The sequence below is a fragment of the Toxorhynchites rutilus genome, chromosome 2 (genome assembly GCF_029784135.1).
Source record: "Toxorhynchites rutilus septentrionalis strain SRP chromosome 2, ASM2978413v1, whole genome shotgun sequence".
In the NCBI taxonomy this organism is placed as follows: domain Eukaryota; kingdom Metazoa; phylum Arthropoda; class Insecta; order Diptera; family Culicidae; genus Toxorhynchites; species Toxorhynchites rutilus.
The window spans coordinates 193,883,137-193,910,816 of NC_073745.1; the positions used below are offsets into that span (position 1 = coordinate 193,883,137).

Genomic DNA, 27,680 nt, shown 5'->3' on the forward strand with positions numbered 1-27,680 from the left:
AATTTGGCATATGGAGGTTTTAGGGCGCAATAAATGTTTTTTATGGTGGTTTGACACCCCTTTTCTCTCTCTAAAAAGAGGGACGGGGGGTGTTTAGAATGCTAAACAACTCGAGAGCCAATCAAGCAAATGAAATCAAACTTAAAAACACGATACCTGGAATAGATTCAACGGTTTAAGATAAAAATTTAAAATCATCCGTCTATGGTGTTTAAATTTCAGCATGTCGATATTCTATTACGTAATCATCATCAATTTTAACGTATTATTTTTTTCAGAAACAAAACGTTTAACTAAAAGATTAATTTGTATGGCTCGAAACTCGTCTATTTATTTTTTCTGCTTCTATAGAAACTTCCCACTTTAATTAAAATAAACATTAGAAAAAATCAATTTGAGTATTTTTACATACTACATCGCTTGAATAAACCACAAAAACGTAAACATAGATTGAATTTTCTTCTACGCTTGATCTTATTCGTAACTAAAAAGTAGCGTTGGACTGACCGATTAAAAAACACGTACGAAAACGAGGATAGGGAAATTCTTTCCAACGAACGATGTTCGAATGTTCGAACGGATAGATTCACTTCGTACAAAACCAAGGATACGAATGAGGGATACTTTTGAACGTTTTATATTCGTTCGAAAACAAGAATAATGGTGATAATCTATGTCAATGCATGAATTGATCTTACATGGCATTTGTTTAAATTCTACAAAGCAAATATGTTTTAATTCTATTGAATTCGAAAATTGTTTCATTCAATCATTAATTTAATAAATTCAAATAAATGATTACTAAGCCAACAGTAGTTCCACGTCAATCTTACGGTTATATCAAAAATATAACCGACCCATTTTTCAAGTGCATTTCCATTCACTTCTCGTTTGGTGGTCATTGAAGCAACATCGCCGCCGGTGAGCGTCGAGCGGCAATGGATTGTCTTTCTTAAGACAGGTGGAAGAGGTGTAATGGCGTAGTTTTCTTTCCCCAAAGGCCCTTCGCAGAGCGAGAGACGATTGAACTGCAAAATTTTAAAATCTCTATAAACCAAACAAGGAAGGAAATGCATTTTGCTTGAAAAAAATATTCTTGTACCTTTTTTGTCCATGATGTCTATCTCCCGCATACTGTCAGGTGTTTCTCATATAAACTAATTGATAAAAAAAAATGTAGTTTATTTCTATTAATTCGATTATTGTTGCGTTTAATAACAATACATTCTCTATGTAGTGGATTATTATATGAAACTAGCTGACTCGGCAAAATTCGTTCCGCCCAAAATTTGTTTTTGTTATCAATACCTTCAAATGTTCACGTTTTCTTACTAAGCGCAAGTTCATGAGTCCAATCGCAGAACTATTCATTGATTGGACTTCTAATCGACCCCGTTGAACTTACCTTTCACTAAAAAAATATCCTAGTACTTCTACCAAAACTCATCATTATAATATAAGATTATTTTCAGACACAATTCTCGTTCAAGATTTTTCAACCACTTGCAAATAACATGTTTCTCCGTTATATGGAATAAATGTTTGATACAGAAAATAAGATAGAACAAAGACAAATCCTTCCCCTCTTCTTCCCTTAGAGAGGGGGGAGGAATGTACATTCACAGAGGGGAGTGGAGTGTTTCACCATCATAGAAACATTTATTACACCCTAAAACCTCCATATACCTAATTTGCTTTCATTTTCTTGATTAATTCTCGAGTAATGCAGAAATTTGTGGTTCATTTGTATGGTAGCCCCCCTTAAAGAGGGGAGGGGTGGAGTGTCTAACCACCATAGAAACATTTATTGCACTCTAAAACCTCAATATGCCTAATTTGGTTTCATTTGCTTGATTAATTATCGAGTAATGCAGAAATTTGTGTTTCATTTGTATGGCAGCCACTACCATCCCCCCCCCCCCTAAGAGAGTGGGAAGGAGTATCTAATCACCGTAAAAAACATATTTGGGTTTCATTTGTATGGCAGCCCCCCCCCCCTTCGAGAGGGGGGGTGGAATGTCAAACAACCACAGAAATTTGGTTCCATTTGCTTGATTTATTGTCGAGTATTGCAGAAATTTGTGTTTCATTTGTATGGCAGCCCCCCCTTAGAAAGGGGGGAAGGGTCTCAAACTATCATGAAAACCATCCCCGGCCCCGAAAACCCCCACATACCAATTTTCATGTCGATCGGTTCAGTAGTTTTCAAGTCCATAAGAATCAGGCAGACAGACAGACAGAAATCCATTTTTATAAATATAGATGTAACACTTTTTTCTCTTCTAATTATTGGATATCTTTTGATATTTCTATTGGATTTTTTACAACCAATTTGCTTCTATCCGCATCAACCAGCTCAACACTATCATTCGACTGACAGGCGAAAAAACACGTTCCCGCGAAAACGAGGACAGTCCAATTCGTTCGAATGGATGTATTTGCTTCACACGAAGCGAAAGAATACGAATGAGGCATACTTTCGAATGTTTTGTAATCGTACGAAAACAAGAAAAAGGGTGTTCGTCTTTCGAATGAAGTGATTATCATACCACTCCGTTCAGCCGGCAAAGAGGTTTTAACGTTCAAAACCTTGCACTTCAAGCGTAATGCTCTCGTTTTTGAATCTCTGAACTTACACCCCGATACAGAAAATAAAGACGTAGTCCTGCGTCAAAACACGACTAGTTTTCTTATCAAGCATTCTTACTGACACTACTTGAAAGCAGAACACTGATTGTGAAACGATATTTATTGATAAATATTGTAACAAACATCATAAAGTCTTTCTAATTGCCGCTGGGAAATCCATGATTGTAAACAAATCCGAACAGCCACTGTATTTCAACAGAAAGTCCTTAGTTTCTCGTTGCTACTCATTCCAGCTTCACTTTCTTCTCCGATGGTTCATCGTCATTCATGCCTTTATCTGTTTCGTTTGATTGACAAGCAGCTTCATCTGTTTTGTGATCCTCTACTTCCTGTGTCGATGATTTATTTTGAACTTCTAAAGTGGTCACTCCCTCGTGCTTGCTCTGCTCTTGTTCTAGAGAACGTTGGTGTAAAGCCGAAGTATCAGCTTTCAGGATCTCACGTAATGCCATTGTCGCATACGTAGAAGTAGGCAATCGAAAATCCAAAATGAGTGCTTTGGAGTTCCCATCTGAAAACAAACAAATTGCTCTCATATTTTAGTAACAGTGTTTAGAGGACTATACTAACCGTCTTTCAAGTTCAATTTTTCCCCGTTCAACTTTTCCAAATCGGATAAAATTATTGTATCAGTCGGCTTCTCATACGAAACTATGCTCCATTCGAGGTTCTCTGGTTTTATGAAAACTTTCCGATAGGCACCAGTGAGTGATTCATTCTTCGATTTCCGCTTCAATTTCTCTGAGGAGAGGTCATCTTCTGCAAGAACTTCTTCATACCATTTACCACTATCATTCGTTGGGTACGATATGTCATGACCAGGAAGCGGAAGAACAATATCGAAGATTGTATATTGTCCCGATTCAATATCGGCTTCCGTAAGTGGTTTAACCATAGTCTTGAAGCGAGATACCTCTGTTGATTGTTCCTCAATGTCCTCGTCATGAGGAGCTGATTCTGATAATTCTACAGTTACATTTTCATCGATGATGTCCTCGTTAGCTATCTTCGCAGCTGTATCATCGATAAAAACCAAATCTCCTGGGACAACTTGGCAACCATATTTCTGAATTCTACGTGATGCTATTCTATTCCAGACCAGGCTCTGATACGAGTGAGAGTACAGCAGTCTCATGTTCCGCGGTAAGTGTTCCAGGGCACCCTTGTAGTCGTTATCGTGGAATGAAAGCCATTGTAGAATCTGTCTCTCAATGGTTTTGTTACTCGGACTCAGCTTGTCCAATGAACTTTTTGCATCACCGGTTTTGGACCATTCATCACGCATCTGTTTCATGAACCAAGGATCGCCTTTCCTGGGTTTCAAAATTAGATCACATGCCTCCTTCCAGCAACCCTTAAGCATCTCTATTCCAATTTTATACGTCGGAACAGAAGAATTGTTTCCGAATCTTTGTAAACCAAAATAGTTGATGAATCCTTTCGTTCGAAAATTTTCCAACGCTACTTTAACTACATCTTCCTCCGCAGATAGCTGCCGTAACGCTATTCTGAATCGGTTCCCTTCGAGTTGACCCAATTTAAGTGTGTTCGGCTTGAAGCAAAAGTTACCAACTTTAATGTTTTTAATACTTCTAGCTGCACCGATTATTTTGGATGGCTCGTAGTGCTTAATACTAATCCACTGTGTTGTTTTCGCACGCCGATCCTTAGTCCCTGCATAAGCAAACGCAGAGGGGGAACATCTCATGCTCTCAGCCAGCTGAGAAGTAGCCTGTATAGTGTCCACATTTTCTTTATATAGTAAAAAGTGTGTAAAAGGATACGGCCAGAGCCATTTTTGTCGTCGATCCTTCACCTTGAACTTATCATAAACGGAAAATGTGATGTACTTTCGTTCCTCTTTTGTGATAGTGGAGCCCACGATTGCACTTCCAAATAATGATTTTGCATTATTGTGTATTTTGCCACGATCTTCCTTGGATAGTTCGGTGACATCGATTTCAACGATATCGCTACATTTGTCCTTAGCACTCGCCAAGTACCGAATTTGTTCCACTTTTTCCTTAGTAATTAATTGTACCAGTTCATCCTCGATCAAAGCATCGGTCTTCTCACCTTGCTCGTCCTTCGGTGGAACCGGCATGGTTAAGTCCGTTAGAATTGCTTCATTTCCCTCGTTGTCGATTTCGTTTACTTGAAAATCTGCAAATCTTCAACACACATATTATTTTGCACTGAGCCTTCAAGGCACATTTAAGACATACCTAGATTTCAAAATCCCACGAAAACCTTCGCCGGTGGAAACATATTCCGTCACAAACACTTGCTCTTCCTTCAGATCGGACACAGCAAACGATTCGTTCGGATTGTTTGGCCGCTGCGGAAAACGCCTGTTTCTATCCGATTTGTGATCCTGTCGGGATCTTTTTGGATTGAAGTCACCTTTTGTGCCCCCATGTTTGGATTTATGATTAAATCGACGGTTACCTGGGCGTTGTTGGAAATTGTTTCTTCCCATTTTAACTACTATTCTCTGAAGATCGTTTGCTTCGAATAATACAAAGCAACAAGGCACGTGTAGTAATCCGGCGCAGAAAGAACACACAGCATCAAACAATGAAATGTCAGTTTATCGATGAAAGGAAAATAAGATGTGTTGCAAAACAAATCAATAAGGCAATCTCGTAAGGGCCAAGGCGCCTAGAAGTATATCCTAAGGTGGGCCAACTTGCTAAAACCACTCTTCAGCCATTTTGGAAGTCTACTGTGTTTTGTTTGTAAACAAAACACAATACGCTATTGCCGAAACTCGCTCGTGATCAGTCTGTCTCTTTCATGCTACAAGCAAATAATTCCCCTTCTACTTTCTTCCGTACTGTTTTCATATACCGCTCCCCTAACCAACTTATACTTATGACAGACATACAGCTGTACTTGCGTTGTACTTCGAAAATTGTATGTCTGTCACCATGTACAGCGCTAGAACCATGCAAGCAACTCGGTACAATCGCTGTACCTGTACCGACCTGTTTTACCGCTGTACATGGCTACAGTTGTACTGTGCGCAGCGCCATAGATGGTTAGTGGTGGGTAGCATGAACAAGCAGAATCAAATCACTTGATAAACGTTCTTTTCATTGACTTTCTTTTAAGTTAAAAACTCAGATTGGAAACTTTTTTGTGGTGTTTGATAGTTTAGACACTAAATAAAAACCTTTTTCATTGAAATATGTGGTGGAAATTGGAAAAATATCTGATTGTCAGTTTGACATACGGTACAATGTACAACCAAAGTATGTCTGTCATGGTACGATGGTACCTGTACAACGCTGTACACGTACAACGCAAGTACAGCTGTATGTCTGTCCCTGGTATTAGTGACGAAACGGCCTCACCTAGTACCATAGACCCGTCTTGGTAATACTTATGACAGACATACAGCTGTACTTGCGTTGTACTTCGAAAATTGTATGTCTGTCACCATGTACAGCGCTAGAACCATGCAAGCAACTCGGTACAATCGCTGTACCTGTACCGACCTGTTTTACCGCTGTACATGGTTACAGTTGTACTGTGCGCAGCGCCATAGACGGTTAGTGGTGGGTAGCATGAACAAGCAGAATCAAATCTATAGCAAAGTGAAACTACGTCGTATAGGTTTGGACATTAGTAGTGGAATGAAAATTTTATTACTTCTACCAAACGATGGTTGCTATGTAGATCGTGGATTACTTGATCACCAACACTCCTCCCTAATCCTCGATTCCTAGAAACCGCTTCTGGTTCATGATTCCAGCGTGAACAAGTGGCTTGGTAAATCCATCAGCAGCTTGACTTTTGGTGTTAACATAGTTTATCACAACCAATCCACTGTCGATTGCTTCGTGGACAAAATGATAGCGTATGTCCACATGTTTTGTCCTTGGGTTGAACGATCCATTCTTGGCAATGCAAATGGCAGATTGATTGTCACACAAGATCGGGATGGACATCTTGCCGAAGATTTGACCCAATAAATTTCGCCACCATAACGCTTCTTGAATCGTCTTGGACAACGCCATGTACTCTGCCTCACAAGATGATAAGGCTACCGTCGGCTGCTTCTTTACGTTCCACGAAATGGCACCGCCTTGAAGCAAAAACACGTAACCCGTTGTCGATCGCCGTGTGTCTACATCTCCTCCCCAATCTGCATCCGTGTATCCTCGAATCTTCTCGTTGCCTTGCTTGCTATACCGAAGTCGGTTGCCTGCCGTGCCCTTCAGGTATCGCAAAATCCTCTTCACTGCCTCCCAATGCTTTCGTCCTGGATTGCTACTGAACTGGCTAACAGCATTGACAGCGTAACAAATATCCGGACGTGTTGCTTGTGCGATGTACTGCAAGCATCCAACAGCTTCCTTGTAGGGAACTTTCTTCATCTGCTCTGCTTCCTCTGCATTCTGTGGTGACATGGATTTGTCCAGCCTCTCACTGGTTTCAAACGGCGTAGAGACAGGATGACAACTCGTCATATGGAACCTGCCCAGCACGTCCTCAATATAGCTTTGTTGGTCTAGAGTCAACTCTCCACACTCTCGATTTCTGTTGATCCTAAGTCCCAGACAAAATTTCGCTTGGCCCAGGTCCTTCATCTGAAATCGGATGCATAGAAACTTCTTCAATCGCTTCTTCAGCTTTGCGTTATTTGTGAAGATCAGAAAGTCATCCACATAGATAGTAACGAACAACATTCTGCCTCCATCAACTTTGTAATACAGGCAGGGGTCCACTTTCGATTGTTCCAGCCCGAATTCACATATCGCCCCATCCAGTTGTTGATTCCAAACACGACTGGATTGCTTCAAGCCGTACAGCGCCTTCTGCAGTCGACACACCTTCATATTGTCCTTCACAAATCCTTCTGGCTGTTGCATATGGATTACTTCGTTTTTTAGCTTCCCCTGTAGAAAAGCTGTGACCGCATCCATTTGATCCACCTCCAGATCAAATTTTGTTGCCAACGCCATCAGGAATCTTATCGTTGAGTAACGGACCACCGGTGAATAAACTTCGTCAAAGTCAATGCCTGGACGCTGTGAACACCCCTTGATGACTAAGCGAGCTTTGTACCGCTCTATCTTCCCGTCAGATCCTCGTTTCGTCTTGAAGATCCATTTATTTTTTATAGCTTTTCCACCTTCCGGAAAATCTTCTAGCGTCCACGTCTGGTTGATCTCGAGTGCTGCGATTTCTTCTCGCATAGCCGCAATCCAGAGCTCGCGGTCTGGTCTACTCATCGCCTCGTTGTACGTGGTTGGATCGCTCATCTGTCCGGAATCCGGAGCCACAGTATATCTTTTACTGCTTGTCGTTGACTGTAGGGAAACATTTTGACCAGTATGCGCACTATACGTAATGTAATCATTATACTTGCCTGGTCGCTGGCGCTCCCGACCGCTGTGTCTCAACTCAAGCTTCGTTTCAGCCGGTCTATCTGGTTGCGGTGGGAGCGCGATTTCCTCATCTGCATCTTCAAAATCACTTTCAGAACTGCCGGATTCGTTACCGTGTGCTTCGACGATCGCAATTGCATCACTGTCGTCAGGTTGTTCAGGATCCTGTGAGCTTCTAATCGCCTCATCATTAGATTCTGCAACCGGCAAAGTACCACACGCTTCATCAAACGTTCCGTCCGAGAATTCCAACTCCAAAAACTCAACTGGTTCAGATCGTTCAAGTGTTATCACACCACTTTGGCCTTCGTTTAGGAACTTGACGTCTCGACTGATGACGATGTCACCGTTCTCCGGATTGAACACTCTGTAGCCTTTCGTGTCCTCAGCATAACCGACAAACACGCATTTGATTGATTTGGGGTCCAGCTTCTTTCTTTTCTGCTTCGGCACATGCATCATGGCCACGGTTCCGAAAATCTTTAGGTGACCTACGAAGGGTTTCTTCCCTGTCCACGCCTCTTCCGGCGTCTTTCCGTCCAATGACCGCGTAGGGCTACGATTTATCAGATATACTGCCGTGTTTACCGCTTCTGCCCAGAACTTCTTCGGCAACCGTGCATCGTTCAGCATAGACCTCACCTTCTCAAGAATCGTCCGGTTCATTCTCTCGGCAATACCATTCTGCTCTGGTGTGTATGGACAGGACTTCTGATGTCGTATTCCATCTCGCTTCAGACTTGCCTTGAATCTACTATTCACATACTCCCGACCATTGTCACTGCGCAAAATCTTCAACTTGCACCCAGATTGTCGTTCCGCCATTGCTTTAAATTCTTCGTACGCTGCCAACGCCTGATCCTTTGATTCCAGAGTATATATGAAAACCTTCCGTGTAACGTCATCGATGAATGTTGCAAAATATCGGCTCCCTCCTAACGATGGTACTTCAAATGGTCCACAAAGGTCTGTATGAACCAACTCCAAAGGCTCCTTGGCTCTCGAATCACTATCAGGGAATACATCACGAGCATGCTTACCTTGCAGGCATGCGACACAATCCAGCGTTTCCACATTCTTGATCGAGAAACCATTGGTCATGTTCTGCAACCGTTTGAGGCTCTGTATATTCAGGTGACCAAATCTTCTGTGCCATGTCTCAAGTTCACCGGACACGTACGCCTTTTGCACCTGTTGATTCAGACGATACAAGCCGCTTTCAGCTGTGCCGGACGCAAACACTTCTCCGTCTTCGGTAAGCACCTTACAATCATCCGCCGTGAACAGCACCGTGAAGCCTTTGCTGCAGATTTTACTAACCGACAACAAATTCGCTGCCAGATCTGGAACTTCCAGCACGTCTTGCACGTCCACCGAACCTTCGAGACAATCCAAATTAATGACACCTTTCAGTTTGGCCGTCATACTGCTCTTGTTTGCTGTACCGACCTGATACGATACCTCCTGCTTCGTTTGAAAATCTGCTCCGGACCTGGTCATGTGGGTAGTGGCACCAGAATCGAAATACCACTCGTCTTGGTCCACGTTTCCCACTGCAAGTACAGCACACATTGCACGTCCTTTTCTGCCTTTGGATGTATCCGATTTTTCCGGGCAATTCGCAGCGTAGTGACCCACCTTCTGGCAATTGTAGCACGCTCCTTCCTTTGGCTTTTTGTAACCGCCGCTTCCGCGGTGTCGTTGCTGTTGTGCTCTTCCACTGTAAAGGGCTCCTTCGTCACTACTACCCCGTGATCCATGCTTGGCTTTTACGTCCTGCAGGATTTTGGCCTTCACGGCATCCGCCTTCAATGCCTGTCCCGATGCTTCTAAGCCCATCACCATCGGCGCGTAGTACTTGGGCAATCCCATCAACAGTAGCGAAGCGAGCCACTCGTCAGCCACTGGAAAATTGATTTCCGCCAGCTTATGACTAGTAGACACCAGCGCATCCACATACGCTTCCGTGCTGTCGTAGTTCTCAAGTCGTATCGCAGTGAGTTGTTGCAGCAAACCAATTCGACGATAAATTCCATCATCTTGAAAAACAGTCTTCAGCTTGTTCCAGGCTTCTTGAGCGTTTTTCGCATCCATCACAAGACTGTAGTTCGTCTTTTCAAGACTAAGGCAAATCGTCGACAGTGCTCTCATTTGTATGTCTTCATCCACGACTTCTCCTTCCTTTGGCATCACTGCGCTCCAGGAGCCCTCTCGGATTAACGTCATCTTCATGGCAAACGCCCAGGACACATAATTCTCCCGGCCTTTGAGTTTCTCGATCGCCAGAGCCACACTGCTTCCACCGGCCGCACGAACCACTCTTGAATTCGCCACACCGCTTCCAGTGTCTCCCGATCCGTTACCTCCAGCACCAGGATTCATGTTCGCTTCTTGATTAAAACTTGATGAAATCTTTCTACTTCAGGAATCTTCTAACTTCGCAAATTCCGGTTAATTTTCTGGGCCCATAACCTATAGCAAAGTGAAACTACGTCGTATAGGTTTGGACATTAGTAGTGGAATGAAAATTTTATTACTTCTACCAAACGATGGTTGCTATGTAGATCGTGGATTACTTGATCACCAACAAAATCACTTGATAAACGTTCTTTTCATTGACTTTCTTTTAAGTTAAAAACTCAGATTGGAAACTTTTTTGTTGTGTTTGATAGTTTAGACACTAAATAAAAACCTTTTTCATTGAAATATGTGGTGGAAATTGGAAAAAATATCTGATTGTCAGTTTGACATACGGTACAATGTACAACCAAAGTATGTCTGTCATGGTACGATGGTACCTGTACAACGCTGTACACTACAACGCAAGTACAGCTGTATGTCTGCCACTGGTATTAGTGACGAAACGGCCTCACCTAGTACCATAGACCCGTCTTGGTAATACTTATGACAGACATACAGCTGTACTTGCGTTGTACTTCGAAAATTGCATGTCTGTCACCATGTACAGCGCTAGAACCATGCAAGCAACTCGGTACAATCGCTGTACCTGTACCGACCTGTTTTATACTTATGACAGACATACAGCTGTACTACCGTTGTACTTCGAAAATTGTATGTGCCACACCCCTTCAGTGAGTGACGAACCTGCCAAGACTTCACCTTGATTCGCCAAACCACCCGAACCCAGCCCTGGTTGACGAACTGTCACCCGCACAAAAGGTAAAGCATATAGATGAAAAGTGAGCGAAAGTTATCGTGAACATTACAATCACAAAGTTACGTATAAATTACAAAGTTATATATTTAAAAGTAGTAAAAATACTCTATTGGCCAGTGCCCAGAGATTAGCCCTTTTTGATTCCGTCACATACGATACAGAATACAGGTAAACAGAGAAGTTTGAGAACACTTACAACACCTAACCCTAAAAAACGTCCCATCACAGATTACGATTGCCACGCTAAAATTACAAATTATTTGTGCAACTACGGATAGAATTACTACAGATTAAAAGCAAACACGTAAGTACACATAAATTTGCAACACAAACATGATTTGTACCACATATAAAAACATATATCGTTACAATATTTACATGATTATATTACATTAAGAATACATGCACTACAATATTAAACTTAAATACGAATTGTACTCTATTTCCTTTAACAGGAATTTAATAACATCCTGAAAATAAAAGGTGTTATAAAATCGGAAAATTTGCTTTCTATTCAGTTGCTTGCGCAACATCTTATTAAATTCGTTTAGGCGATCGGGAGGTTAGATCGGTATGTCGAAAAAGAGTGATGGTCGAAATCGGTGTGTTTCTCCCGCGAATAATCCGCCAGTGGGGGTAAGCTGCGAGATCTGCAGACAGCCGGATGATAGTCGGATGGTAGCGTGTGATTTGTGTGGAAAGTGGTTTCACTTCGCGTGTGTGAGTGAGGATTCAACTGTTCAGGATCGTGATTGGAGCTGCGGGAATTGCACCGAGATCGGAGCGGCAGCTCAAGTCCCGGCCAGAACATCAACACCAGCCACCACAGGAGGAACCAAACCAAAGTCTGGAAACACGAAAAATTATGAAGTCGAACCGGATGATAACCTTCAACGGCAGTTAGCAGAAATGCAGAAGAAGATGGAGAAGCAGCAGAAGGAATATGAGCGGGCTATGCGGGAAATGGAGGATCAACGTCGGCGGGCGCTCAGAGATCAACAAAATAAATTCGAGCAGGAATTGGCAGCTTCAGAGCGACGAATGCGGGAACCGAAGGAGGCTCTTCAGCCCGTAGCCGCTGCACTAGGAGGTGCACCAACAGCCAGTTCAACGGAAATCCTCTCCCACAAGTTCACGTCAGCAGTATCAATCAAGCGGATGTCCTGGTACAGGAACTTCAATTACTGGAAGAGAAGCAAGCGTTAGAACGAAGACATTTGGAGGAGAAAAGTCGATTATTACAGCGATTTGGGGCTTTCGACGGAGGTGCAGTCGAAGGAATTTCCGGACTGAATCCTCAGGCGAACGCATTTCAACCAACACATCGCAGCAATCCATTTGGCGTTTCTCTGCTAAACCAAAGTCAGCTTTCAGCGCGTCAGGCCGTTTGTAAGGAACTACCAATCTTCACCGGAAATCCTGAGGAGTGGCCGCTCTTCTTCGCCAGCTACGAAAACTCCACTCGGATCTGTGGATATAGCGATGAAGAAAACCTTCTACGCCTTCAGCGAAGCCTGAAAGGGAAAGCATTGGAGACTGTGCGTTTCCGACTGCTGCATCCGTCGAACCTACCAGGTATTATCGCTACACTTAAAACGCTGTTTGGGAGGCCGGAGATAATCGTGCACTCTTTGATTGGCAAAATTCGAGAGATGCCAGCTCTTAAAGCAGAGAAAATGAATACTTTGATCGACTTTGGAGTCGCTGTGCAAAACGTCTGCGCTACCATTCGTGCATCGGGTCTCGATGAGTACCTCTGCAACGTAGCTTTATTGCAAGAGTTGACAGAGAGATTACCCCCAACTATAAGGCTCAACTGGGCGTATCACCGTCAGACACTGGACAGAGTTAATCTCTCGGACCTCGGAGAATGGCTTGGGAAGCTGGTGGAGGCAGCTAGTGTCATAACAATCCCATCCATTGGTGGCACGAAATCGGAGAGACGTGGTCGAAAGGAAGACTACTTAAACGTCCATTCAGATGGTGGTATCAGCGGAGAAATCGCAACGAACACTCGTTCAGTGGGCATTCCGAAGGGTTGTCTCGTATGTCTTGAGGAGTGCAGCGGGCTGGAGACATGCCATAAGTTTTTAAACATGGATATCGGTGGTCGTTGGACCGTGATCAAGGAGCAGAAGCTGTGCAGAAAATGTCTGCGGAAACACTTCGGCGCCTGCCTAGTTAAAGCACCATGTGGCAAGAATGGGTGTTTATTCATGCACAGCAAATTGTTGCATGATGACAAACGGTACAACAAATCTGCTATCAAGCCAACTACTTCGACACATGGAATCCCGTCAGCGCAGAGTTGCAACACTCACTCGAACGCGGCTAGCAAAGTTCTCTTTCGGTACGTACCTGTGACAGTTTTCGGTAATGGAAAGGCAGTGAAAACATTTGCCTTTCTCGATGATGGGTCTTCGGCAACCTTCATGGAGCACAGTCTGGCAAAAGAACTGGATCTAGAAGGAACATCACATCCATTATGTCTTAATTGGACGGGAGGTCAGCAAAGGGAAGAAAACGATTCGGTCAAGCTGTCACTGAAAATTTCTGGTACGAGCGATGCGAGTAAAGTTTACGTACTCCCTAAGGTTCACACGGTACGCAATCTCTCCCTGCCGAAGCAGTCGGTTTCAGTGAGGCAATTGATAGCCAAATACAGCTACCTGCATGGACTACCGTTGGAACCATATGATAGCGTGTCTCCTAAGATCTTGATTGGGATGGACAATTGCCACCTTGGTTACGCTCTGAGAAGTACCGAGGGCAACGAGAACGAACCTGTTGCGTCAAAAACCCGTCTCGGTTGGCTCGTGTACGGGCCGTGTTCGATGATACCTGGAGCTGCAAATTCAGAATATAACGGCTATCACAGTTTCCACATCTGTCCATGCAGTACGGAGTCAGATAAGGACTTAGACGGAGCGTTGAAGGAGTTTTTCTCGATTGAGTCAATGGGAGTATCTGGATCGTCCAAACATCCAGTTTCGAAAGACGAAGAGCGGGCTTGGAAAATTCTATCTGCCGAAACACGCCTGAAGGGAGACCGTTACGAGACTGGGTTGTTGTGGCGATACGACCAAGTGAAATTGCCCGACAGCCGAGCGATGGCGACAAAGCGTCTAGCGTGCTTAGAGAAAAGAATGAATAAGGATCCTGAGCTAGCAGCAGTAATGCGTGTAAAAATTACGGAGTACGAGAAAAAGGGCTATATCCGAAAGCTCTCAGTGATTGAGAAGACGGAAAGGCAACCGAAGGACTGGTACCTGCCGATTTTCCCGGTCATCAATCCGAACAAGCCAGGGAAGATTCGGATCGTGTTCGATGCGGCGGCGAAGGTCAACGGAGTATCCTTAAACTCATTCCTTCTAACGGGACCGGATCAACTGGTATCATTACTTACGGTGTTGTTTAAGTTTCGTGAATTTAGGATTGCTGTAGTTGGAGACATACGTGAAATGTTTTTTCAAGTGCTAATGAGAGAGCAAGATCAACGCAGTCAAATGATCCTGTGGAACGGAGGAAACCCCAACGAAGATCCGGAGGTTTACGTAGTAGCTGTCATGACATTTGGCGCGGCATGTTCTCCAAGCTGCGCGCACTATGTGAAGAACCTGAACGCGGATAGATTCACTGAGCAGTTCCCTCGTGCGGTCGAGTGTATCAAGTATGAGCACTACGTCGACGACATGCTATCCAGTGTGGAGACTGAAGCGGAGGCTGTACAGCTTATCAAGGACGTGCAGTTTGTGCACTCACAAGCGGGCTTCGAGATCCGAAACTGGCAATCGAATTCCAGCAGAGTCACAGCGTCGTTGCAGGAAGGCACCACTACCGAGAAGGACATGAGCACATGTTCGGAGACAACGACGTCGAAGGTCCTTGGAATGTGGTGGGACACACCCAACGATACGTTTACGTTCAGGTTATCACCGAAACATGATGAGGAGCTATTGTCTGGGGACAGAATGCCTACGAAGCGCGAAGTTTTAAGGACATTGATGGCGATATTTGATCCGATGGGTCTCATCGGCAATTTCCTCATGTATCTCAAAATCCTTATGCAGGAAATTTGGCGTTCTGGGTGTGCCTGGGACGATGAAATCACTGGAAAGCTGGCCGAGAAGTGGACAATCTGGATTACTGTGCTTCCTGACGTATGCAGGGTTAGTGTTCCTCGGTGTTACCGACTTAGTACATCTGCTAGGTCCACGAACGTAGTTCAGCTGCACGTCTTTTGCGATGCAAGCGAGAACGGAATCGCGGCCGTTGCCTATTTCCGATTCAAAGAGAATGGAGTGACTGAATGTGCCATGGTCGGATCGAAGACAAGAGTAGCTCCCCTAAGATTTCTCTCGATCCCACGATTGGAGCTACAAGCTGCTGTAGTAGGAGCACGTCTAGCAGACAGTATTGCAAGCTCACACCGGATAAAGATCTCACGTCGTGTTTTTTGGACGGACTCCCGCGACGTGCTATGTTGGATACGGTCCGACCACCGGCGCTACAGCCAATTTGTAGCGTTTAGAGTGAGCGAACTCCTAGAAACGACAGGAGGAGATGAGTGGAGATGGGTGCCTACCAGAGCGAACGTAGCCGACGAGGGGACGAAATGGCAGAGTCTACCAGATCTGCAACCCTCAAGTCGCTGGTTCTGCGGACCAGATTTTCTGCGGAAACCAGAAACCGAGTGGCCAGGTGAGGTCAGAGATCCGGGAACAACTGCAGAAGAGATTCGTCCAAGCGTTCTTCATCACACGATTACGGAACCACTAGTATCTTTCGAACGATTCTCCAAATGGAAACGATTGTTAAGAGCTGTCGCCTTCGTTCGCCGATTCATCAAGAACCTACAGAATCGAACTCACCGGTTACCCATCGAGCTAGGGCCACTTGCCCAGGATGAACTGAATTGGGCTGAACAAACCATCTACCGCCAAGTTCAACGACAAGCATATCCGGATGATGTTCAACTGCTGAGCGACGCGAGCCAGAACAAGCAGCCCTGGGAACGCACTATTCCAAAGACCAGCCCGTTATACAAGCTGAGTCCGACCATCGACCCACATGGCGTATTACGGATGCAGGGACGAATCGAATCATGTGAGTGGGTGGATGAGTCTGTGAAGCATCCGATCCTGCTACCGAGACGACACTATGTGACTGATTTGTTGATTGCTGACTATCACAACAAGTACCGTCACCAGAATCATCAGACAACAATTAATGAATTGAGACTAAAGTATTGTATTCCCCGGCTTCGATCAGAGTACGACCGTGTCCGCAAGAATTGCCAACACTGCAAGATCCATCGAGCAAACCCGCAGCCTCCTGCCATGGGAAACCTACCACCCGCGCGCCTAGCAGCATTCCAACGACCGTTCACGTACACCGGAATAGACTACTTCGGCCCGATGTTGGTAGTAGTCGGCAGACGAGTCGAAAAACGTTGGGGAGTCTTGCTCACTTGCCTGACGACGAGAGGCGTACACATTGAGCTCGCACACTCGCTTACGACCGACTCCTGTATTCTCACTTTGCGAAACTTCATCGCAAGAAGGGGATCCCCACTAGAGATGATCAGCGATAGAGGCACTAATTTCGTTGGAGCTGCACGAGAGCTACGAGAAGCCTTGGAAACGGTTGACGATAAGAAGCTCATGACCACATTTGTCGGACCGAACACCAAATGGACCTTTAACCCCCCGGCTGCTCCTCATTTTGGTGGCTGTTGGGAGCGATTAGTGCAGACAGTCAAGAAGATTCTATACGCGTTCAAACCCCCGCGGCTACCGACCGACGAGATTCTCCGATCAATGCTCATAGAGATCGAGATGATTATCAATTCGAGACCGCTCACTCACGTACCGCTAGATAACAATACAGATTTTCCCTTAACGCCTAACCACTTCCTTCTAGGATGTTCAAACGGAAGTAAGCCCCCGATCGCCTTCGACGACAAACCCGCTGTGCTGAAACAGTCGTGGAAGATGTCTCAGCAGTACGCTGACGAATTCTGGAAGAAATGGGTAGCCGAATACCTGCCCACCTTAACCAGGAGGACGAAATGGTACCAGCCAGTAAAGCCCATCGAAGTAGGCGAGTTAGCCTTGATTGTAGACAACAACCTCCCAAGGAACTGTTGGCCGAGGGGCCGCATCGTGAAGGTCGTTCGTTCCAGCGATAATCAGGTGCGACAGGTAACAGTGCAAACGGAGCATGGACTATTGGAGAGACCAGCGATCAAGGTTGCCATTTTAGACGTCGGTTCCAGTATTGGTAAGCCATCTATGAGAAAGCGGCGTACCGGGGGGGAGTGTCACACCCCTTCAGTGAGTGACGAACCTGCCAAGACTTCACCTTGATTCGCCAAACCACCCGAACCCAGCCCTGGTTGACGAACTGTCACCCGCACAAAAGGTAAAGCATATAGATGAAAAGTGAGCGAAAGTTATCGTGAACAATACAATCACAAAGTTACGTATAAATTACAAAGTTATATATTTAAAAGTAGTAAAAATACTCTATTGGCCAGTGCCCAGAGATTAGCCCTTTTTGATTCCGTCACATACGATACAGAATACAGGTAAACAGAGAAGTTTGAGAACACTTACAACACCTAACCCTAAAAAACGTCCCATCACAGATTACGATTGCCACGCTAAAATTACAAATTATTTGTGCAACTACGGATAGAATTACTACAGATTAAAAGCAAACACTAAACGTAAGTACACATAAATTTGCAACACAAACATGATTTGTACCACATATAAAAACATATATCGTTACAATATTTACATGATTATATTACATTAAGAATACATGCACTACAATATTAAACTTAAATACGAATTGTACTCTATTTCCTTTAACAGGAATTTAATAACATCCTGAAAATAAAAGGTGTTATAAAATCGGAAAATATGCTTTCTATTCAGTTGCTTGCGCAACAGTATGTCTGTCACCATGTACAGCGCTAAAACCATGCAAGCAACTCGGTACAATCGCTGTATCTGTACCGACCTGTTTCACCGTTGTACATAGTTACAGCTGTACTGTGCGCAGCGCCATAGACGGTTAGTGGTGGGTAGCATGAACAAACCGAATCAAAACACTTGGTAAACACTCCTTTCATTGGCTTTCTCTTGAGTTAAGAACTCAGATTGGAAGCTTGTTTGTTGTGTGTGATAGTTTAGACGGCAAATTAAAACATTTTTCATTGAAATATGTGGTAAAAGTTGGTCAAATTTGCGATTGTCAGTTTGACATGCGGTAAAATGTAGAACCAAAGTATGTGTGTCATGCTACCGTGGTACCTGTACAAGGCTGTACTCGTACAACGCTAGTACAGCTGTATGTCTGTCCATGGTATTACCGCTGTAAATGGCTACAGTTGTACTGTGCACAGCGCCATAGAAGGTTAGTGGTGGGTAGCATGAACAAGCAGAATCAAATCACTTGATAAACGTTCTTTCCATTGACTTTCCCTTAAGTTAATAACTCAGATTGGAAACTTGTTTGTTGTGTTTGATAGTTTAGACACTAAATAAAAACCTTTTTCATTGAAATATGTGGTGGAAATTGGAAAAATATCTGATTGTCAGTTTGACATACGGCACAATGTACAACCAAAGTATGTCTGTCATGGTACGATGGTACCTGCAAGGCGCCTAGAAGTTGTGTGATACACAATGATAGAACGACCGATTTAACTATGTGTTCTCTCAAACATATGACACGTAGGGTGAACGCTTAGCTGTGACGTCATGACAGCGGTGTGAAAGACATCGACACCGCATAAACCTTTGCTTAGTAATTATTGGCCCTGGACTTCACTTTCATCATCAACGAGCACGAGGTAAGACGTTTCTCCGTTAAAATAGATACGCTGGGTGATTCCCAAAGAAAGATATATTTATGAAACACACATTGGCGATCCTGCCAGGAGTTGCTTAATAAAGCAACATTTAAAATCCTGGAACCTGATAATTTATGGTCAAGGTTTCAATAAATAAAAAAATTGTGAAAAGGGAATCACCCAGCTATTCGAAGAATTTAGTTTATGTCAATTCCTTTCAACGTAATACTAAAAGTGTTGAAGCGGAACAGGATGTCCGCGATCAGACAGACAGGTTTCAGCGGAACGGGATGTCCGCAGTGATTTGGCCGAATGGAGTGTGTAGAGTAGTGGCGGAACGGGATGTCCGCAGTGAAGGCGGAACGGGATGTCCGCAGTGAAGGCGGAACGGGATGTCCGCAGTGATGTGACGGAACGGGATGTCCGCAGATTTGCATTGTGATGAAACTTCAAAAGGAGTGTCCTCAGTATTTTGGCGGAACGGGATGTTCGCAAATTGCTCGTAGTGCAAAAAACTCTGTGTTTGAGCGGAACGGGATGTCCGCAGAGTAAAATGCCCAAAATTCAAACAGACTCAAATGTCGTTGCGACCATCCTTCTAGCGTTACAGAACGCCCATATTGGATCAATGTTCCGCAGTGTCTAAGAATACTTAGTCTAGATCTCACAGATTCATTTAGTCAAGAACTACCACATGATAAACTGTGCCAGTACAATTCCTTGCGACATGCTCCCGTATGTTAGTGGCAGTTATATTGCCTTTTCTTTGTGCGGTGTTCATCCCTAAATGTGAGACGATCAACGGAGAAGATATTGTATATTTGCCTTTACTTGAAATGTGCAAGATAACACTGAAACCATGTCGATTGTTGAATAACACGAGTTATTAAACCGAGTATCTAAAAAATATAACGAAACGTTGCATCCCTCCAAGTGTAAAAAAGGTTGGAAAGTGATGAAATTCAACGCAACATGATCTGTGGATTGCATTGCAAGGATCCACTGTACACCGATTACGAGCATCGTCAGATTCATTAACTCGTCACCTGGGGAAAAGCAATTCAATATGTTCACCTTTGCTTTTTTTCGTCGTTGATTGGCACAATGCGAACAAATATTCTGCGTTAACGATCTTTGGCTAGCACAGTTCACGCAACATTTCTCATCGTTGCAATGATTTGGTTCGCCACCTGCACCTACGTGTGGCACATGAACTTCAAGGCGACCAAAAAAATCCATGATCGAATCACTAAGGAATAATCGTATATCCTTTCAATTGTGTGGTTCTTGCCTCTGGTTCTGAGTGAAGGAAATCACGTTGTTGAGACTTGTTTCGTGGATTATGCAAATCGTCCCATAAGAGGGTTTCTTCCAGATCCTTAGAGATCTTTAGATAAGATAATATTGCATATATTATTGGCGAATACTTTTTGTGTACGAGTCTTGTTGACGATAATTAAGTTGAAAATTTCCTGCGAAAATCTTTCGGATGGGAATCTGTTCCATGTTTACATTCTTGTTCCTCCAGGCAACAATTTTCTGTTTTTTGCCCGAGTTCAAAAAAGGCAAGTGCTGGTAAATGACATTGAGGGATTACATTCTTTGCGGAATATCATCGACATACACAGACAAGTGCGTGCAAGATTCCAGCATCGATCGAGTGTCGTTATCCTCCCAATACTTTTAATTTGTCTGTTCGTGTTCGGTATTGTATCATCAAGGGTATGCACAAACTTGTCCCTGAAAACCTGGGGTCATTATTTTCGGAGACGCTTCAAACCAGACGTCGAGGAACCAGATAGTTTGCAAAACCATAAGGTAATCACACAGGCATTCGCGAAACGATAGGAATTCCAATATCAGGGCCACTGAAACATAGGCAGGTATAATGTCCTTATGTTTATTTTGCCTAATGGTAACCCACACTACAGTGATACGGGTAAAAACAAAAGGAAAAATGGCCTTCCACTGAATGAATCTACCGTGTTTCTTTATTTACCTTCTAAGATTCTCCGGTTTTTCGTCAAAGTGTCTTGTTTATCAATTAATTTTGTTTTCATCCGGTTATTCTTTTATTTTGCATTCCATTTCGCATCGATTTACTACAGGAGAATCGACAGCAGCATTTTTCGATATTGCTCCCAATGCAAGTACAACATTGCAAAGGTGGGTACCCGATGCAACATCAGTGTGTGGAAAATCAAGTTAGCATGAATAGAGGATTGTTTGGTCGCACGTTGAAGGTTATTTTCTGAAATATTGCGTAATTATCAATCAAGTTAGTTGTACAAACGAAAAGATTACTATTATCAGCGTGTACAATTCTACGCTTTTTTTTTAAGAAGAGGGAAGATGTGTGATACACAATGATAGAACGACCGATTTAACTATGTGTTCTCTCAAACATATGACACGTAGGGTGAACGCTTAGCTGTGACGTCATGACAGCGGTGTGAAAGACATCGACACCGCATAAACCTTTGCTTAGTAATTATTGGCCCTGGACTTCACTTTCATCATCAACGAGCACGAGGTAAGACGTTTCTCCGTTAAAATAGATACGCTGGGTGATTCCCAAAGAAAGATATATTTATGAAACACACAGAAGTATATACTAAGGTTGGCCAACTTGCTAAAACCACGCTTCAGCCATCTTGGAAGTCTACTGTGTTTTGTTTGTAAACAAAACACAATACGCTATTGCCGAAGGTCGCTCGTGATCAGTCTGTCTCTTTCACGCTACAAGCAAATAATTCCCCTTCTACTTTCTTCCGTGCTGTTTTCATACACTGCTCCCGTAACCAACTTAGTGACGAAACGGCCTCACCTAGTACCATAGACCCGTCTTGGGTACCTGTACAACGCTGTACACGTACAACGCAAGTACAGCTGTATGTCTGTCCCTGGTATAAGGGCATCTACGATAGATACAATACGGCAAGATGTATGAACTAAAGGTGTGACCGTGTCCAAATCAACAACTATTTCAACAACATTCGAAGAACAGATCATTTTGAACAGCAAAAAATTTATGTAGGTGCAATTAAAATGCAGGTCGGACTCGATTATATACAGACTCGATAATATGTGACTCGATTATATACAGTTTGGAAAGAAATATTTTTTTATATTTTAAGTATGACTTATTTCAAGAAGAAAGGTAACCTTTTAACGATAAGGTGAAATTTAAGTGGCTATTACATGTACAGTGGGGTAAAAATCGTCATTTTTGAAGGTTTTGCTTGAGTTTTCACCAGTTATTGCAGCCAATTTAAAAAGGTAGAAGTTGGGTGTCAAAGAACAAATTTTAGAGAGACATCTTGAAGGGCATCCGCATCCGCGTTACTATCCGCGTTGACGGCGTCAAGGCGCCTCTATATATACCAAGTCGTGTGGAATAAAGGTGTGACCGTGTCGTCAATAAGTGCGCGAGGGGAAACGGTATGAATATACAGAGGATTGTGGGAAGGGATTTGACTGCAAATAGAGATGTCTAATTTTTTCGTTTATTCGATTGTCGATTAATCGTGGGGTCATTTTTATATATTCAATTCATTCGAATAATTATCTTTCAGTATTCGATTAATCGAGCGAATATTTATTTCTTGTAATCAAAACGAACAGACATTTATGATAAAAAAAAATATGCTGTCATAATTTCGAAAGTTACATCAAATATAATTTGGAAATAAACATGGCGCAATATAATGCTTTTTGAAAAAAATGGTATCTCAGTATATTGATAAATTTACGCTTTCATGATTTTTTGAGGACGATTGAGAAAAGAGCACACCATGAAAATGATGCACAATATAGGGCGGTCGATTATATACAGTTTCTGATTTCCTTTCACTGTATATAATTGAATCCGGTATATAATCGAGTCCAAAAAAATTTTTTGATGGTTTTTTTTGCATGTTTTTTTTAATTTTTTGAATATAAAAGAGGAATTTAATTTTTGATTCGTCCTCTTAATGTCAGAAAACACCTTTTTTTCTTTCAGAAAAAAAATTAATTTATCCAGATTCTCTCAGGAGGTAATAGACGATCATATTTGATGAAAAAAAATCCTTCTACGCATATGTTCGAATTTCAACAATGAAATAGTTATAGAACTTTTTTTTTGTTTCAGACTTTGTTCCCTCAAACTGGCTCTACTTTAAAAACTACGCTACGGAAGACGATTCTGTTGCCTTCATTTTATAGTAGTGGAACATCTAAATTAGTGGATTTTAATAACATTTTAACTTGAAAGTTAATAATTTTTAATGTGTTATTATTAATTTTATCCTGAAAATTAATATTAAACTAGATCATTTCTATCAATTGAATTAAAGTTCTCTAACCGCACTAAAATTTATTCTTTGACACCCAACTTCTACCTTTTTAATTTGGCTGCAATAACGATATAACAATATAAATGATGAAAACTCAAAAATTACGATTTTTACCCCACTACATGTAATACATGTAATAGCTACTTAAATTTCACCTTATCGTTAAAAGGTTACTTTTCTTCTTGAAATTTTTTTCCAAACTGTATATAACCGAGTCCAAAATTGTATATAATCGAATCACATATTATCGAGTCTGTATATAATCGAGTCCGACCTGCATTTTTATTGCACCAACATAAAATGTTTGCTGTTCAAAATGATCTGTTCTTCGAATGTTGTTGAAATAGCTGATTTGTTTGAATATTTCTGCTTGGTCCCTATAATTACTAGTTCTAAAGAAGTATGTTTCTAGAATCATTGACCACTAGTATGGTATATTTTCCTTGGCACTCTGAATTCTTCTTCTAAGTTTCCTCCACCACCAAGGAATCATTTTCATGCTTCAACCGTAAATGATTTAGCATATTCGATGAATTTCGACGAAACACCATGACGGTTAAACAAATTTTGCACTGTGTTTTCTGAAAAAATGGTTCCCTTTTTCATTAATCGTGATTACTTTGATAATTATTCGATGTATTCATACATTGATTTTTCATTATTCGATATAAAATTACTGATGCAAACCCAGCAAACATTAAATCGTATAATTTTGCACGTGCCAAGTCTTACAAGAAATCCGAATAAATCAGAATTGCATATAATATCAATCAAGGTATGTATCGTGTATATTTGAAATTGCATAAAATGTAAAAACTCGACTTTATATACCATTATCAAATTAAGTCGCAATTCGGTATAAGAAACATCAATTTTATGATGTATATTGTCGTAAAATATATTTAATCCGCATCATATGCGTATATTACGCTGATGCAGTTTATGTGTCGTATAAGCGTATAATTTAAATCGATTCAGTACTGTAGTAAATCGTGTTGCATGCTGAAGAAAATCATGAAACAGTAATCATATTAGATCCTAATTAAGAACATATTACATCATATTGAAATGTCAATGAAATGCTGATGCACTCGAAAGTTTTAACTGCTGTTGAATTAAATTTCAGATAGCCGCGCGAGATAGCTGGTGGATGATAATCCAGACTATTGGACTGTTATTTCCAGCGGAATTGAAAGGCCAAGTTTAAATCTAATCACAACAAACAAATAATCTTTATTCGAATGATGTTCACACTTTGAATAAATAAACACGAATGAAAAATGGTGTCGTCCACCGTTTTGCTTCCTCTTCACACAGGGCTGCCACCCGTTTAACCAACATGACCAACATGACAGCACGAAGAGCCAAGGTGTATCGAGAAATAGGTGGCACAGTAGTTGCAATCACAACACTCCTCCTCAACGTGTAGTGCCAACATTTGATGACAGGCCCAACATACTTGAGAACCTACGTTGCTTCGTTGTTCCCAAAGGCTTGGTTAACACGTCCGCTACCATGTGCTCAGTTGGACAGTACTCCAACTTGAGGAGACCCTGCTCACACAGCTGCTTAACGAAACGCTCTCTTGTCTCAATGTGTTTAGACCGACGGTTGATCCTTTCGGAGTTCACGAAACTTATACAGCTCTGGTTGTCTTCCATGACCGTTATGGGATCATCAACGGGTGCCCCCATCTCCTTCATTAACCCTTGCAGCAAGACCAACTCTTGCATAGCCTCGCTGAGAGCTACATACTCTGACTCCATGGAAGACAAAGTAACACACGTCTGTTTACGACTGGCCCATGAAACAACCGCACCAGCATAGAAGAACGCATATCCGGTTGTTGATTTCCTCGTCATTGCGTCGCTTGCCCAATCAGCGTCAACAAAGCCCATCAGTCCACCTCCAGTTTTGCTGTAAACTAATTTCCAATGCTTTGTTGCTTTCAAATAGCGAACCACTCGCTTTGCCGCTACCCAACAAGCCTCTGTCGGAGCACTCACATTACGGCCAAGTATCGCTGTACTAACAGCTATGTCCGGTCTCGCACACAACGCGATATACAGAAGACCACCAACGAGACTTCTGTATTTGGTTTCGTCATTGAAAACAGCGCTTCTATCCTCCACTTTTAAAAAACCTTCGTCCATTGGCGTCTTAGCAACTTTTGCGTCCTTCAAACCAAACTTGTCTATCAATTTATCAATATAGCCTTCGAGGCTCACACTGTAGTCACCGTTCTGTCGTTCAATTTCTAGACCAAGAAAATAACTCAAATGTCCCAGATCGGTGACCTCAAAATTCTTCTCCAACGATTGGTACACTGCGTTGATTTTTTCCTCATCTTCACCAGCAACAGCTATATCGTCCACATACACCAACAGGAAAACTCTCTTACCATCTTCCAACTTCTGGTACAGACACGGATCAGCACTACTCTGCTGAAAACCCATATTCACCAAAACACTGTGCAGTTTTTGATTCCAGCAATGCGCGTTTGTTTGAGTCCATAGATGCTCTTTTTCAAGCGACAAACCAAGTGCTCCTTGCCTTTTACCTCGTATCCAGGTGGTTGCCGCATAAACAAAACTTGCTCCAGCTTAGTTCCGCTTTTGAATTTGAAGACCCAGCGGCAACCAACTACTTTCCGTCCGGCAGGTTATTCCACCAACTCCCAGGTTCCATTTTCCGCGTGCGATTTCAACTCACTCGACATTGCTGCTCTCCATTTTGCATTTTCTTCACAGCTTAACGCTTCCTTCAGATTTCCGGGTTCAACTTCCCTTTGCATAGTACCCGTTGCGTATGCCTCCTCAATCAATCGGACAGGCGCAATTCCCTTGCTCGGACGTGACGATCTACGAGCTGTTTCATTCATGGGAAAACCTCGAAACGACGGCTCATCATCGGTCGCACTATCGTAATTCGACTCATCAAGATCGGGTTCACTTCCATTAGAATTATTAGTACCGGCATCGCTTACATCTGCGTTTGCTTCATCTGGATATGGAGTAGGCTCAAGTGACACCACTACTACTCCTCCTGTCTTCGAAGGCTCCTTCTTGGAAATATCATCATCACGTTGTTCCAAAAACTTTGCGTCCCTGCTTATAGTTATTCCTTTCGTTTCCAGGTTCACGAAGCGATAGGCCTTCTGCCCCTCGGCGTAACCAACGAACACTAGTTTATCGGAATATTTATCAAGCTTCCGACGCTTCTCCTATGGAACATGCACATAGGCTTCCGATCCAAACACACGAAGATATCCGTACGAAGGTTTCTTCCTATACCACAGCTCGTACGGTGTAGATTCCACTGAAGATGTAGGCAAGCGATTCTGCAGATAGTTCGCAGTCGAAATCGCCTTCCCCCAGAACAGCTTATCCATTTGCGAATCTGCCAACAAACACCGCATCATCTCAACAAGGTACCGATTTTTGCGCTCAGCTACCCCATTTTGCTGTGGGGAATACGGTGCAGTTCGTTGGTGCACGATTCCACGATCCGTCAACTATTGTAGGAGAGACTGACTGCCAAACTCTCCACCGCCATCCGATCGTATTACTTTCGGATAACGTCCAAACTGGGTATGCATCAGTGCACAATATTCTCGAATCTTATCTTCAGCCTCCGATTTCTTTTGAAGCAGAAACACCTCCATCGGACCTCCCAAATCGGTGTGCACCAAATCTCCAACGGCAGTAGCCCTCGACGATGACACTTTCGGAAACGATTCACGGCTCAACTTGCCTTCACAACAGGGGCCGCAAACAGATTTTACGTCGCATCGATCAACTTTCAAACCGTGTCCCAAATCGTTCCGAACAATCTTTAACAATGCCTCCGTATCACGGTGCCCAAGACGACGATGCCACAGATGTATACACAACCTCTGTGATTAAAATCTGCTAACTTGGCATGCTCTTGAAACTGCGTCAGATGATATAGGCCGCTCTTACGTTGGCCTACCAGACGCACATTTTCGCCTTTCAGGACTCTGCACTCGTTCTTCTCAAACAAAGCCTGAAACCCCAAATCGGTAATTCTACTTACAGAAAGCAGGTTTGTTGCAAGCGATGGTACGTGGTACACGTTGTCCAGTGAAACGTTCATCCGGCCACCCTTTCCGTTCACGGACACAAGTTTGCTGCTACCTACGCCAAGTTACTTAATGCACTGACCGTCAGCCAGCGAGATTCCTGTCTGTTTCGATTTGTCCAGGTTCTTCAGGATAGACGCGTCGTTTGTGATGT

The 27,680-nt window shown here is 42.9% G+C and overlaps 2 protein-coding genes and 1 pseudogene across 2 annotated transcripts; 2 read left to right on the forward strand and 1 right to left on the reverse strand.

Annotated features, from left to right (window-relative positions):
- Positions 1-2,685: 2,685 nt before the first annotated feature.
- On the reverse strand, positions 2,686-5,226 carry LOC129767655 (pseudouridylate synthase 7 homolog). The gene is made up of 3 exons (XM_055768755.1): positions 4,875-5,226; positions 3,220-4,820; positions 2,686-3,160 (listed from the first exon to the last, which is right to left on the reverse strand). The coding sequence occupies exons 1-3, from the start codon at positions 5,126-5,128 to the stop codon at positions 2,874-2,876; spliced, it is 2,142 nt and encodes a 713-aa protein (XP_055624730.1). The 5' UTR covers positions 5,129-5,226; the 3' UTR covers positions 2,686-2,873.
- Positions 5,227-11,796: 6,570 nt separating this feature from the next.
- LOC129766558 (uncharacterized) lies at positions 11,797-17,591 on the forward strand. The gene is made up of 2 exons (XM_055767131.1): positions 11,797-12,313; positions 12,355-17,591. Exons 1-2 carry the CDS (start codon positions 11,797-11,799, stop codon positions 17,589-17,591), a joined length of 5,754 nt encoding a protein of 1,917 aa, XP_055623106.1.
- A 2,211-nt stretch (positions 17,592-19,802) lies between these two features.
- Positions 19,803-20,959, forward strand: LOC129766559 (uncharacterized; annotated as a pseudogene).
- Positions 20,960-27,680: the final 6,721 nt, after the last annotated feature.